Source organism: Manihot esculenta, chromosome 13 (genome assembly GCF_001659605.2).
Source record: "Manihot esculenta cultivar AM560-2 chromosome 13, M.esculenta_v8, whole genome shotgun sequence".
NCBI lineage: Eukaryota > Viridiplantae > Streptophyta > Magnoliopsida > Malpighiales > Euphorbiaceae > Manihot > Manihot esculenta.
In genome coordinates this window covers 29,950,934-29,965,558 of record NC_035173.2, presented here as the reverse complement: position 1 = coordinate 29,965,558, position 14,625 = coordinate 29,950,934, and the positions used below count along the sequence as shown (strand labels likewise).

The window sequence follows — 14,625 nt, the reverse complement described above, 5'->3', positions numbered from 1 at the left end:
ATAAAAATTCATAATAAAAAATGCATAAAAAAGTTCAGATAAATTTTACCTTTTATCTTACGCTATAAATCCATATATTCACGATGAGACAAAAATTTCTCCAGCATTTTGCCATATTGGCTTCAGAAAATCATTTTTTCTTTTTTTTTTCTTTAAAGTAAAATTTACGCACCAAGTCTAAGTCAAAACCATTGAAAATTTTTCTTCTTTTTTATTTCTTACTTCATATATAGTATATTTAATCTAAGAATTTATTTATTTACTTATTTATTAATTAGTGAGATGAGCTAGGCTACCTGTCTTTCTCAAGTAGCATTATTGATTCCGTCAGATCCAACCTCTAAACACAGCTGCTTATATATTTTTAATTGCTTAAACTCTCTTGATGAATATCACAGGACCCCTTCAACATCCTCTTCAAAGTGTAACCCATGCATGAAACCATTCAATTCAGTATCTTCGCCTCTGCAAAAAGAAACTAATACAACCCATCACCCATTCTCTCTCCCTCTCCGTCCATGATGTCCCCCAATAATCTTCAGGGAAAACAAGCCACCAAAGAAGATAACCAAACCTCCGGTAACCGGAAAACGGCAGCAACAAGGCCGCAAGAGCAGGCCTCCAAGTGTCCAAGATGCGACTCTCCCAATACAAAATTCTGCTACTACAACAATTATAGTCTAACGCAGCCTAGGCATTTTTGCAAGACTTGCAGAAGGTACTGGACTAAAGGAGGAGCCCTACGCAACGTTCCCATAGGCGGTGGCTGCAGGAAAAGCAAGAAGGTGAAATCATCTTCAAGGCTTTCTGGTGATTCCAAGGACTCCAGTGTGTCCTCAGAGATTGGTGGATTCAAGTTCTTTCATGGTCTCTCTCCAGCCATGGATTTTAATCTTGGTGGGTTATCATTTCCTAGGCTAAACCCTTCACCGAGTGGCCTATATAATCAGTTATCTTCATTTGGGGATATTTCTGCCACTTCTGCAGCTGCTATTAGTGTTACCAATCCTTGTTTCAGCCTTGATCCATCCGGAAGCTCGTCTGCTTCATTGATGGGATTCAATTATCCAATTTCTTCACCTGCAACTGGGTTTAGCGGTGCAATTCAGGATATGGGTGGTGGGTCGATGAATGTTCACACTAACCTTGCATCTTCAATCGAGTCTTTGAGTTCTATAAACCAAGATTTGCACTGGAAGTTGCAGCAGCAGAGATTAGCTGTGCTTTTTGGGGGAGAAGATCAGAAAGATAGCAGTGTTTCTTCAGTTCCCATCCAAAGCCAGGCACAGAAGCCTCAGCCCATTTTGTTTCAAAATCTTGAAATTTCAAAACCAGAAGTTAATGGTATTGGCAATTCAAGAAGAGAAGATGGAAATGGTGGTGACATAGCAACCGAGTGGTTCTTTGGAAATTCTTTTGGACAAGTGACTCCAACACCAGCGACCAGTAACAGCAATGGCAACAATAACGCAGCAGCTGGCAACTGGAACGGGGTTCAATCATGGGGTGATTTGCATCAATGTAATGGTTTTCCCTAGACCATAATCATCATCATGAGGTAGACCCTTTAATGAAAATGGAAAAAAAAAATTACAGAGAAAATGAGAATATTATCTAAACCCATTTTAGGTATATGTTTGTTCTTCTTAATTGCTTTTGCTGGATGCAGATCAACATGTAAAAGTTCGGAAAAAGAAAGTAACTTTTTTCTTTTTGTATTTTCTAGTAAGATGTTGAAGAATTAACTAGCTTTAGTTCTTGTTGTTTCCCTTGTTGATGAAGATGATGATCCTTTATTATTTTACATATTAGATTTGCATATTATGATAAAGATGCAGGATTGATATAAAAGGCTAGCAAGCTAGTTCCAGATGACAATGAAAAGAAGTGATCTATCTATACATATATCTCTCTGTGAATGAAATTGTGAATTCATGATTTGGATGAAACGGGAGACAGAGATGGCTTTTGTTCTTAATTATTTATTTTTTGCTACTTTTTTTCTTCAAGAGTTTGATTCTATCAATCTTCTCAATGACTTTGGGATCTGTGATGAATTTTGGACTGTTAGTAAATGGCACTTCATTTGTTTTACGTTAAGTCATTGTCAAGAACTCTCACTGTCACAGTGCTTCTGCTTCTGTATCTCTAATCTATATTATCTCAGGGAGATGAGAGGCTCAGGCTCAGGCTCAGCTACTGAACAAACAATGTCAATCTGTGAAACGCCATATAGATATTATCAGTAGCTGGGTAACGTCTTCACTGCTCTGCTTAGCCCCTCCCTATAGGGCCTGCAATGTTAAGCCCGAGTCTTCTGTCTCTCTCTCACTCTCTCTCTATGAGTGCTTAGGCTCTTGGTAATAATTAGTTGCAGTATGGTGTGATTTGGTGGTGTCTGAAAAAGTGGTGGTTTGAAAGATTATTGAATGAAAGACTGTCGATATTTGAATGTATTAGATCGAGAGAGAGAGAGACAAAAGATGGCATCTAAAGCTTAGGGTTGGTTCTTTTATGTAGCAAAAAATTGTTTTGTTTTTGCTTTTTAGGGTCTTGGGTAGTGAGCCCTTTCTCCCTTCTAATTGCTACCACTGAGCATCCCATTGCCATTCTGCTTGTGATTGTTGAGAGAGAGAGGGAAGAGAAATTAAGCCTTTTCTTTCTTTCTTTCCTTCTTTCTTTTTCACGTTCTCTCTTTCTTTCTTGATTGCTTCTGCACAGATATGGTAGGTTTGAAATCCAATGTGTTCATAACAACGCACAATATTAAAAACACATGCAGACACTTACCATTATAATAACAAAGAAAAAGATACAAAAAATTTATGATAATTTATCTATAAGCTCTATGTTTATAGAATAATTTTTCCTCCCAAAATAGCTTTTTCTTTTAGCTTTTATTCCTAGCTTTAGTTTCAATACATATAATATACAGACGTTCTTTATTCTTCGACCTCTCTTTGTCCTTTTAACCTTTTTCTTTTTGCCAACATCGCCATGGCAACTACTGCTTTTAGTTGAGATTTCTTCCATGAACATGTTGGATTTTTTCCATTTTGGCTTGAGCCACTAATAGGCGTGACCTCTACCTCAACATTCCATTTGTTAATAAGAAAGCCATGCATGTTCTTATTCTATGGATCCCAACTCCCAACGTAACCTCACAAAATTAAAAAAAAAACAAAGGGTTTGCTTTTTTTCTTATCTAATCTCTCTCGTTCATACACACACATACATATTGCAAAGCACAAGTTCACTAAAGTTATACACTCATTTGAAAGCTACGCAATCATTTGTTTGATAGTTTTTTTCTTTCTCGCCGAACTATAGTTTACATAACTTTTTTTATTTCTGTTGCTTTTCTTCCTTAGAATTTGGCCATTAACTTCTACTTACAAAATCCAATTTAACTTCAGTTTACAAAATCCGTTGAAAACTTCCAGTAACTTTTTATGGATACCCACATAAAGATTGGATATTCTTTCAAATTTAATAATTAAATTGGTAAATGTTTCATAGTATATAGTTTTTGCCTGAAGAGTTTAAACATGCACATAATTAGAGGCAGCTTTGTTTTCCTTACCAAAGAAAGAGGAACAGGGAAAGTGAGAGAGAGAGAGAGAGAGAGATTGCCAGTTTAGGACGCAAGCTAGAAACTGATGGAAGAAGAAGAAGAAAGATGCGAGATTAACGTGAAAGTGTCCACTAGGAGAAGAAACTTTTGTTTGTTGGTGCCTGCCTCATATCTTAACTGTCCTTTTTACAACTTACAACCTGCGAGAAGCTCATGATCTAGCTTAGCTATCAGATTCTCTATGCTGCTTCTCCATAACAATGCCCTATCTAGCTAGCTAGCCAGCTCTACCTGCCTTATTTCTCCAATCTCTGGCCCCCACCCTGCAACTACTCGGATACCCTCTCTTCTCCCAATATATCATACCCAATTTTAATCCAAAATAAAAATATATATAAAATAACAAAAAATCATATATTTATTATAAAATCTTTATAATTATTATTATAAAATAAAATTTCAGTGTACCGATTACTATTATTTTTAAAATTAAATATATTTATTAATTAAAAATAAATATAAATTAATATTATTTTTATTTATAAATTTAATTTATATTTTAAAATAATATAATATTATATTTTGCATGCCTACAAAATTTTTCACATTTTAATTTTTAAATATGAATCAAAATTATATTCAGATATAAACGTTATATTTTAATTTTAAATATTTAAATTAAAATATAAAATAATATAAATATTGAAAATTTTCAATCAATTAACGTATATTATAATATGACCATAAAATCAATATATGTTTTTTTGTTACTAATTAGTATTAAAAAAAAGTTTTCTATTGCTCTTGTGACTTGATTAATTAATGAATAACAATTTTAAAAGAAAAAGAATTATTTAAACTCAATTGATTAACACCAATTTAGGGTGAGCGAACTGAAAAAATTAATCCAATTAAATTAATTTAAAAATTCGATTTGATTTTTTATTTATTTTTATTCGATTCGATTTTTAATTTTAAAAATTTCAGTTATTTTAATTCAATTCGATTTTAATCTAAAAAAAATTAAAAAAAAAATGAATCGAACTCATCAATAATAATAACATATTATTTTTAATAATATAGAGAGATTATATCATATTAAAATTTAAATATTCTAATTAAATTTTAAAATATTAAAAATAAAGTATAAAAAATAAAAAAAATTTATAAAAATTAAAACTGATCAAACTGAATCAGACCGATTCGATTTAATTTAATTTCTAACTAAAATTAATTCGGTTTAATTTTTAAAAATACTCAAATTTCGATTTTTAATTTATTCAGTTCGATTCAATTTTAAATCGAATCGACTAAATGTTCGATCTATACATTTATTTGTGATAAATAATTTATATTTAAAAATTATTTCCTTAAAATATTTTAAACGAAATAATTTATTTTCTATTTAATTTAAAAATAAATTTATTAATGAACATGAAAGGAAACGCATCTCTCTGAAATAAGAGTTTGTAATTTAGTGTTAGGGATGACATATACAAAACTAAAACCCTAAAACGAGAAGAATGCTTCCTTTTCCATCATCTTTTTTGGCATCTTCTATTTCTAGCCTTTGGATTCAATAACAACTCACCCTTCCACCAACCTCTTCTCATCATTTCTCTTTTTGGATTCTTCTGCTTATTTTGCAGTTTTCTTTTTCTTTTTCTATTCCGTTTTACTAATGAGTTTTCAAAGATTTTCTTTTTCATCTTTTTGGGAAAAGAAGCTTTATTCCTTGTCTTACAATTGACTACGTCCAAGCATTTTGGTCAATTTTAGATGCTTTTTCAAAAAAATAAATTAATTATATGTATAATAGTTTATAATTAGTTTCAAATGTAATCTAAATTTATTATTTAATTTTCATACGATCCATATATTTTATTAGTTTAGTGTACATCTCATATTATTCGCACTTTAACCATGTTTGTTTGCTTTTCCCTCACGTTTTTAGGGTTATACCTCTTTCATTATTGTTCGTCGGTCTTTTTTATGTCTGTCGGAAGTAGGGATGAACATTCGATCGGTTCAGTTTAAAATTGAATCGAACCGAATAAATTGAAAATTAAAATTTAAATATTTTTAAAAATCAAACCGAATTGATTTTGATAAAAAATCGAATCGAATCGAATTGGTCTGATTCGGTTTGATTTAGTTTAATTTGATCGTTTTCATTTTTAATAATTTTTTTTACACTTTATTTTAATTTTTTAAAATTTAATTGAAATATTTTAACCTTATCTAATCTCTCTATATTATTGAAAATAATATATTATTATCACTAATCGATTCGGTTTGATTTTTTCTAATTAAAATCAAATCAAACTAAAATAATCGAAATTTTTAAAATTAAAAATCAAACCAAATCGAAATAAATAAAAAACTGAACTGAATTTTTAAATTAATTTAGTTCGGTCAATTTTTTCGATTTGAATCGAGTACTGCTCGATTCTAATCGCAAATGGGGTTATGAATAATTTTTTAGATTTGTTTTTTATTATTATTTTTTCTTTGAATTTGGTTGGTGCCCGGCTCTACTTGTTAGCTTGGGTTTTGCAGATTTGAAGCAATTTTCTTTAACATACAAGCCTAGCTCGGAACCAGATTGGACAATGCTCTTTTCTATCTTAGCAAGCAAGTTTGCGCAGCCTTTTAGGCTTGGCTCCTCCGATGTGACACCTGTTGTTCCCTGCGTTTCTTTATATCTTTTCTTCCGCTACCTTTGGCTCCTCCTGAGCTACTTGGCGACTGGTCAGTTCTCTTTGATTTTCCTGCTAAGCATTCCTTTGATGGCTGTTATTTCTTAAGCTCTTTGTTCTGTTGATGATTGCCTTGCCTTGGATGAAGAATTGAAGCAGTAACCGATTGGTGATTACTGGGCCAAGTTTTTAGGGTTCTGGGATCATGTGTTATTTTCCAACAATATTCCCTTTGGGTCTTAGAGCTTGATTATGTTCGGCCTGTTTAGATGGGTTTAGGTTTTTTTCTCCTTCAGACCTTGGGCCTGGATGTTGTTGTACGATTTGGGCTTTTTTACCCTACTAAATTTTGACCTAATAAAATATTTCTTTCATAATTATATTAAAATTATTTACTATTTTTATTTTATTTTTAATTTTGTTGTAATTAAAAAATAATAAATATTTTTAATATTTAAAATTACAATAATATTTTATTTTTTTAAAAATATATCATGACTTATTTAGATTTAAGATAAAATTCAAAGATTTATTAAAAATTAAAATATGATATATGTATTTTTATTTTTATTTTTTAAATTTATAAAAAATAATACAATAATGTAATTATTTTCTCTAAAAATTATTAAATTATTAACAAAAGACGGTGATCAGTTCAAAAATATATAAAGAAAACATTAATACTTCAAAATATAAAGATAATAACATATTCTTTAAATAATATAATAAAATATAGTTTTTAATTAATGATAACATTATTCATTTAATATAATTTTATGATATTAATTTATAAAAACATTATTTAAAAAATTAATTTCCATTAATTTCATGATTTCTATTGGCTTAAAATGCTATTTTCATTCACCAGTAAGCACACAGAGAACTATATTTTTGAGGATAAAATACGAATACACATGTAGAAATAGAATAAAAGAAGAGAAAAAGAAAAGAAGAAAAAAAAAGCTAGTTTTGTTTGAATTTCACTATCTAGACCAAATCTTTTTCTTAGCATCCCTCTCCTTGATTCCTGGTCCCTGATCTCTGCTAATTCTCTTGTGAGTCAATGGCCCTGGAGCAGCAACAGCAGCTGTCACTGGCTTTGCTGTTCTCATAACCCTTGCGATTCTAGGAGGGTCAGATTTCCTATGAATGATATTTTCTATTTCTCCACTTCTATATTGTCTGTTCTTCCTTGTCTCATGAAGGAGACTATCATTTCCTTTTGACTGTGCAGAGCCATGACTTAATGGATGGTTAATTGAGTTTGAACTCCTCAGGACATGACACTCAATTTCACTCATGACTTCATCATCTCTTGTCCTGATTTTTCCTGCACTAGGTGTGGCCCTTATCATGCCAGAAATATCTTGATTTTGCATCCACTGTAATTGCTTTTCTTGTTCTCTCAGCTTTTCTTCTAGCTCTTTAATCTGCCATAATATTGACATTCATTTTCAAGGCATTGTATATAAAAAAAGAGATTCTTTGAATCATTCAATTACAAATTCTAGTTGAGAAAGCAAACATTGTTGGTGATGTTGACATGTGTATCTCTGAGTAGTTTCTACCTACATGTGTATCAGAGATTTACCTTTTGCTGAAGTAACAAGGTCTCTGAGCTTTGTTCCTGCTCCATTAATTTTCTCTCTAGCTCCTTAACCTAGAAAAGGCAAAGGCAATTGGAAAAGTAAACCATGAATGATAATATTAACCATAATAACCCAAGTCCAACCGATCCAAATAACTTTCACGCCTAAAACTATTGGGCCAAAAAGTTATGATCCAGTTTGCATTATGATATTAATTTTAACAGCCCAAGTCTAACCGGCCCAAATAACAACCATCGGATACAAAACAGTTAAAACCCAAGTTATTTTATAGATGAACCAAGGTTATATATACAACTGTAATTATGTGGTTTTGCTGGGTTGGGCATAACATCAATTCTCAGTTCCTCACTGAAGAAAAAGAAAAAAAATCCCTAATCAATCCTTTACAAACCTTATTTTGAAGTGTGAGGGAATGAAACTCAGACTCTTGCACTTGCTCTTTCAGCTTGTTCTCAAGTTCCTTAACCTGTTTGAAGTGAAAAAGTAGTGACATAAAGCTTTCTTTTAATTGCAGCTATAGAAAAAAGCAGTGTAAAATTTAGAAGCTGTATGGACTATGGAGGTATATTATACACAACTGACAATATAACTTCTGCAAAATATAAATTCTAAAAAACTGGTTAAGTTATCTCAAATATTTAAATCACTTGTCTAAAAAAATGATGCTACCCAAAAAAAAAGCATATAATAATAATAATAATAATAATAATAATAATAATATAATCACTTATTTCATTATAGCCTAAAGTATGAGATACCAACCTTCTGTTGAAAAGCTGCAGAATCAGACTGCTGTCGCTCTCTAAGCTTGTTCTCTAGTTCCTTGACCTTCACCAGACAGTAAAGCTCTTGTTATCCAGGAAAATTAAAGTGGCAGATATAAACTACATCAATAGAAAACAAGTAGGAAGCAACCTTTTGTTGTAGAGCATTGCAAATCTCTTCCCGTCCCTTCAATTTATCTGAAAGTTGTAAGACTTGCTTTTCTGACTGGCTGTTCAAGTTAGACTTCAGTTCAAGTTGGCCTTCAAGTTCCTTGATCTTCTCTTGCTGGACTTTGTAAATATGGTCTTTGCTCCTTGCCTTGTTCTCCATGTTCTGTAAGTTCTCTTCTATCTTCCTTAATGATTCATCTTTAGCTTTAGATTCCTGCCTTGCTTTATCAAGCTTCAAAAGGAAAAATAAAATAAAAAAACAGGAATAATTTATTTATCAGATAAGTAATCACAAGGAAAGAAAATAGTATTATATAAAAAGGAAACTGAAAATTGCACCAGTTTTAAATCATCAAACCCACCATCAGTTTCATCCTCTGAAGCTCACTTGTATCGATTTGCTTCTTTGCAGGGCCCAACTCAATCCCTCGAACTCTAGTTGCAAAATTTAATGAACTCAGAGTCTCACTCAAGTCCTGCTCTGAGGGGCTAATTTGCACAAACATCAAAGTTTTGGAGTCACCCCCTGCAATAAACACATGAAGCTTGATATGAACTCATCTCAGAATTAAAGCTAACTTTGCAATACACATCCAATGTGAACACAAAGCCTGAATGACTCTAACATGAGTCATTTACCTAAAGAATCTTGAAGTAGATGTGTCAACTTAGAGTTCCTGAAACCAAATAACAAAAAAAAGTTGTTACAACCAAGTATATTTAAGTCTTGATGGAAAAGATAATGGAAAAACCAGTGTTAACCTGTATGGAATATGACTGCTTTTAGTTGCTAAAGCATATATAACATCTCCAATTGCAGAAAGGGATCTGTTAATATTTTGAGCTTCCTTGAGCCGTTCCCCTTGCACTTCAGTTTTTGCCAGCCTCTCGCTGCCCGCCAGATCCACGAGCCAAAGCTTGCTCTTGGTGCATTCACCATTCATCAAGTTCTTTGCTTTTACCATCACACACAGCATACTGATTCAAATGTGAAGCCAAATGAGAAGGAAGTTTCTAACAGAAGCAAAATGAAGGAAAATAACAGATCTGTATACCAATGAGATCGGCTGCTGTGTTCATTGACATTATTGGATCCAACAGATCGAGCATTGCTTCCAGCCTGAAGTACATTCCAGACTTCCTTCAAGTTATCAACTTTAGCTTCTACAATGCCTGGAACATGATGGGACCCTTCAGAAGATTGTTTTATCTCCAACCTGACAATAACAAAAAGAGAATTCAGTGGACTCTGTGTTCTCATGCACCTACAGCGAGTCTATTTTTCCAATGCTAATAGATATGTCAGATTAATGCACTTTAGTCATACACAAATTGTTGCAATCATAAGTAATCTTGAACTATTCAAACTCTTTTCATTATAAATATACTTGAATCTGAGTGAATCCTCAATATTTAATGGACAATCACTCTTTTCACAAACTCATGTAAACTTCCTAAGGTTTAACTGCTCAAGGAAGCTCTGCAACTAAGTTTTAACAGCTCAATTAAGCTCTGCAACAAGTGTACAGAGAACTACAATAACTTACTTCTTTGATGTTGGAGATGTAGCCAACAAGTCCCTGATTTGCTCATTGTAGACTTCAAGCACGCTAACAGATAAACTATATGCGAAAGTTTCACTCCTCTCCTTGGCAGTTTCAAATAATTGCCCAAGTGTTCTATAATTGACCCCCCTGTTTTGCTCAGTGCCCTCCATTGTAAACGTCTTTCCTGTTCCAGTTTGACCATATGCAAATATACAAACATTGTACCCATCTAGCACTGAGACCACCAGTGGCGAGGCATCAGCAAATACATCAACTGTCAAGAAAATTTTTTAAAAAAAAAAAAGTTTAATATGCATTTCATATAGATAAAGCTAAGAGTGTATCAATTAAATGTTAGTGTTCCATGAATACCTTGGTTATCTTTTGGTGTGTAAACCCTGTCAAATTTAAAAGTCTTTCTGGTGGAGCCACCTGTTAGAATCGCAAGCTCTCCATCCTTTGCAGCTTCAAAGTCAACAACTGTTGTATATCCAGCTGATGTCTCCTCCTTACTTAATGGGCGGCACCGGCAAAAAACCCTGATATTTCCTGATGTTTATAATAGAAAGAAACGTTTGTTTCAATTCAAAACTTCCTCACTACACTTCAGTAGATAGAATTGTAAATCACTGAGGAGAGAAAGAGAGAGAGAGAGGGCATGCCTTTAGCCTCCTGAATTTGGTTATATAGTTCCTTTCTCTTTGCTTGCTCTTGACTGTACTTTGCCTTGAGATCTTCACATTGTGCAACTGCAAAGCAATTCCATGAGCCATGCAGATGCATAGAAATAAACCAGCGAAAAACCAATTAACTATGGGTTGGCATTGTTCAAACTTACCCAGTGCCTTAACTCCTGTGACCATGTTATTCAACTGAGGTATAGAATCAGCACATTCATGTGCCTCACGGGAAAGCTGACAATGCTCTTCTTTCATGATCTATACATAGAACAATTTCATATTCATATGACAAAGAAACACAAGTAATTATGAAAAGAATGAACAAAAAGGAGGATAAATTTTGATATATCAATTATACTGAGGAGTGCTTATTTACCTTAATTTCTTGTTGTAAATTCTTGACTGCTGCCGCCCAGTATTTTTTATCACGTTCATATATGCTGGTAAGATTCCTCAGATTTTCAGATTGTTTCCCCACTGTTTGATCTGTCATGAAGGGTAATAGCAGAAATGATATTACTAAATTACGCATTACAGTCCAGACTGCGGTTCCTAGGAAGAAGCTGATTTAAAAAAACGAAAACCAGCAACCAAATATTACTTATTTTCTTGCAGTCAATACCCCCTTTAACATTTGTTAGCTAGTCCTGTGGTAAGGTACAGGGAATGCTAGAATTAGGATACTACAACCGAAGATTCTCCTCCATCTGATACTCCCAATGCTCACAATCTATCTGAACTTGGAATGCACATACTCAATTGCTAAGTAAAATAACCAAGAAACTAAATTGACAAGTTCACAAGACTAATCAAGACAGTATGAATCACAGCAGCCCAGTCTAAAAGCCATACAGAATTACCTAAAGATCGTGTCTGGAAGGTCTTATTGTCAAGTTCCATTCTGATCTTCTCCAGTTGTTCATTTGCCGTAGTCAATGACATCCAAGCCTCATGACATTCATTTGTCTTGCGCTGGCACTCAGTAATGAGTTCTTGTATCTTCTTTTCATATTTATCTGTAGCTTTGGTCCGCATGAGTTTCTTCTGCTAGTCCAAAATATAAAACCTAAATAAGCAAACAACTTAAAAGCTTCAAAGCTGAAATGTTTTTCCCATAAGATATATCAAATCAAACCTGATCTGATGAAACTTCTATCTCAGCTGCACAATTGTTGCATTTAAGATACTCTTGTGATCTGCAAGGAACTGTAATTCACAAGCAGGAAAGAGTTTAAAATTTTCTTTAGTCTGCTAGAATTCTTGAGGTCATACTACTAACTAATAACAGTATTACCTGACAACTTTCGTGCTTTCCTTATGCAAATTCCACTTACAACTGGGCTTCCTATAATCCCTTCAAATCTTATTACGAGTATTCCATCCTCCTTCACTGAAACCCTTGATTCAACTAATTGTAATGGCTTATTGGCTCCAACAATAGCAAAGATATCAAATTCTGTTAAGACCTGCCATGTTTCCCAAAATTGAAAACCTGTAAGCACCAATATTTCTTACTCAAAGAAGAACAAAATGGAAATACCAAGGTTTGCAATCAAAGAATATTTTACGTAGTTGACTTGCCTTCTCTTCCTGCATGAATACATTAAACACTCTCATTCCTTTAGGCCCATTTGTATTTATAATCTCTGCAAAATGAAGGTCAACAAGATAGACTCCGGAAGGAAGATTGTTGAACCGATAACAAAAGTTGCCCAATCTTGCAGACTGATAGATGAAGGGGTAATCACCAGCCTCATTTATAAGCTCATTTGTTCTTAAGACATTTCCTCCTTCGAAATTAGTATCACCCAGAACTTTGATAGTGGAATCTGCTTCAATTGAAGCTTCATCTCCAGCATTTACAAACATCACAATTTCATCTGGTAAGAAAAAACCAGTAAAGATTTTAGCAACCATTACATTTCCAAAAAGTTCGGAAACTCCGAATTAGAAAAAAAAATAAAATTCTCATGCAGCAATTGCAAAAGCAAGCTGGTAGCCCTAAATCTCAGACTACAGTCCTAAGACAACGGTCTTTTGATTTATCTAACAATTGAAAAATAAACACCTTGGTTTTCAAATATAACAATAAAAATGCAACTCAAGAAGATGTTTCTGTTTTTCAAACCCATATCAAGTATAATTTTCTTCCATAAATCATCATTTCTTTATCAAAAGAAAAAAAAAGGCGAATGTTCAGCCTAAATAACATGATAATTGCACCGCAATACTGACCTGTGCAATTCGATCTAGCAAACCCAGATGGGATTAGTCTTGAATTTGAGTCACAAATCATAGAATCAACCAAGTCATCCCAGTCTCCCCCAATGGCGGAATCTTTACGTTCCTCGTCCAATTTGACATCATTCTCCCACTCAAAAACCTTAGAAGCAGACGAAATTGGGAATAGGGTTTCTGGGTCTTGGTACAGATTGTCCAATCGGCTATCCTCCATCAAAGCTTTCTGGGGAGGTTGAGAAATGGGGAAGATTTTTGGGTTCAGTCGAAAATAAAAGCTTTCTTGCTGCAAGAATTCGTTCAGAGTTAGAACAAGAAGGAAGAGCGGAAATCTTTGGTTATTGCCTTTCTGGCTAGAGCGTGGAGTGTCGGAAAAGGTTGAAATTTGAATTCTTTCTGCGTATACTGGGTAGAGCGTGGAGTGGGCGGAGGGGGTTCAAATTTGAATTTTATGGACCGTTGGAGTATTTATTTTATGACCGTTAACAAATTTCACTTATGGTAAGAAAAAGTTGTACAATTTTTTTAAAACTGTATACAATGTTTTCATGCATTAAAGGGAAAAACTTTATTTTTACCACTAAAGTACTTATTTAATGTAATATAATGTTTTGTTGATTTATCTACACTCAGAAAAATATAATATAATATTTTGTTGATTCATCTAGACTAATTTTTTATCCATACAATATTATTGCATTTGCATCCAATTGGATATTAAAAAAAAAACTATCGAATGAATTTATATAAGAGCAATAAAAAATTATATTAATAGCTTAATTTTAAATAAAATCAAAATCAGAAATCTAAAAAAAAATAAAATAAAAATTTAATTTAATAAATGGAACTAATCCAATCTTAGCACGGTTAAATAAATAAACCAATTAGTCAAACAGTAAAACGACCACCACACTATTAGAAAACGACCACCACACGACTAGAAAATGACCACCACACTACTATGAGACTAATTTCACATGGCCATCAAACTAGAATTAGAATAAAACTCATATCAAAACAAATAGCATTCTAACGAAAACTACATAAAGTCAAAATACTACAAATCAAATACAAATACAAAAACACAATCACTGATAGTAGTAGCTCGAGAGAGGAGACACGACAGAGTTCAGTCGAAAGAGATCAAAGGAAGCATTAGCCACTAAACACATTAGCACAATCTAAAATGCTAATACCATATACGTAAAAATCTTCACACTGAAAATTTAACTCAAAACTCTTTAAAAATAAATCTATAAAAACCAATTGAAAAATAAAGGAGGACAGTGGTATTAAAATAAAATCGTCTTCCTTCACTTGAAAAACAATAAAAACGAAAGTA

General features: G+C 32.9%; 2 protein-coding genes across 3 annotated transcripts; one reads left to right on the top strand and one right to left on the bottom strand.

The window, feature by feature from the left end:
* The first annotated feature begins 356 nt into the window (after positions 1–356).
* LOC110629724 (dof zinc finger protein DOF5.7) lies at positions 357–2,847 on the top strand. The gene has a single exon (XM_021776816.2). The coding sequence runs from the start codon at positions 519–521 to the stop codon at positions 1,536–1,538; it is 1,020 nt and encodes a 339-aa protein (XP_021632508.1). The 5' UTR covers positions 357–518; the 3' UTR covers positions 1,539–2,847.
* A 4,286-nt stretch (positions 2,848–7,133) lies between these two features.
* Positions 7,134–13,720, bottom strand: LOC110629507 (kinesin-like protein KIN-14R). Of its 2 annotated transcripts, none has more exons than XM_043949213.1 (19): positions 13,281–13,720; positions 12,627–12,925; positions 12,340–12,511; positions 12,181–12,251; positions 11,906–12,089; positions 11,422–11,531; positions 11,204–11,303; positions 11,028–11,114; positions 10,738–10,914; positions 10,366–10,639; positions 9,874–10,035; positions 9,581–9,796; positions 9,458–9,495; positions 9,181–9,344; positions 8,799–9,050; positions 8,646–8,711; positions 8,275–8,352; positions 7,865–7,933; positions 7,134–7,703 (listed from the first exon to the last, which is right to left on the bottom strand). In XM_043949213.1, exons 1-19 carry the CDS (start codon positions 13,498–13,500, stop codon positions 7,257–7,259), a joined length of 3,186 nt encoding a protein of 1,061 aa, XP_043805148.1. In that variant the 5' UTR covers positions 13,501–13,720; the 3' UTR covers positions 7,134–7,256. The 2 variants fall into 2 exon arrangements, with proteins under 2 accessions (XP_043805148.1, XP_021632199.1); XM_021776507.2 differs by having other exon boundaries at positions 8,275–8,349; positions 13,281–13,719.
* Positions 13,721–14,625: the final 905 nt, after the last annotated feature.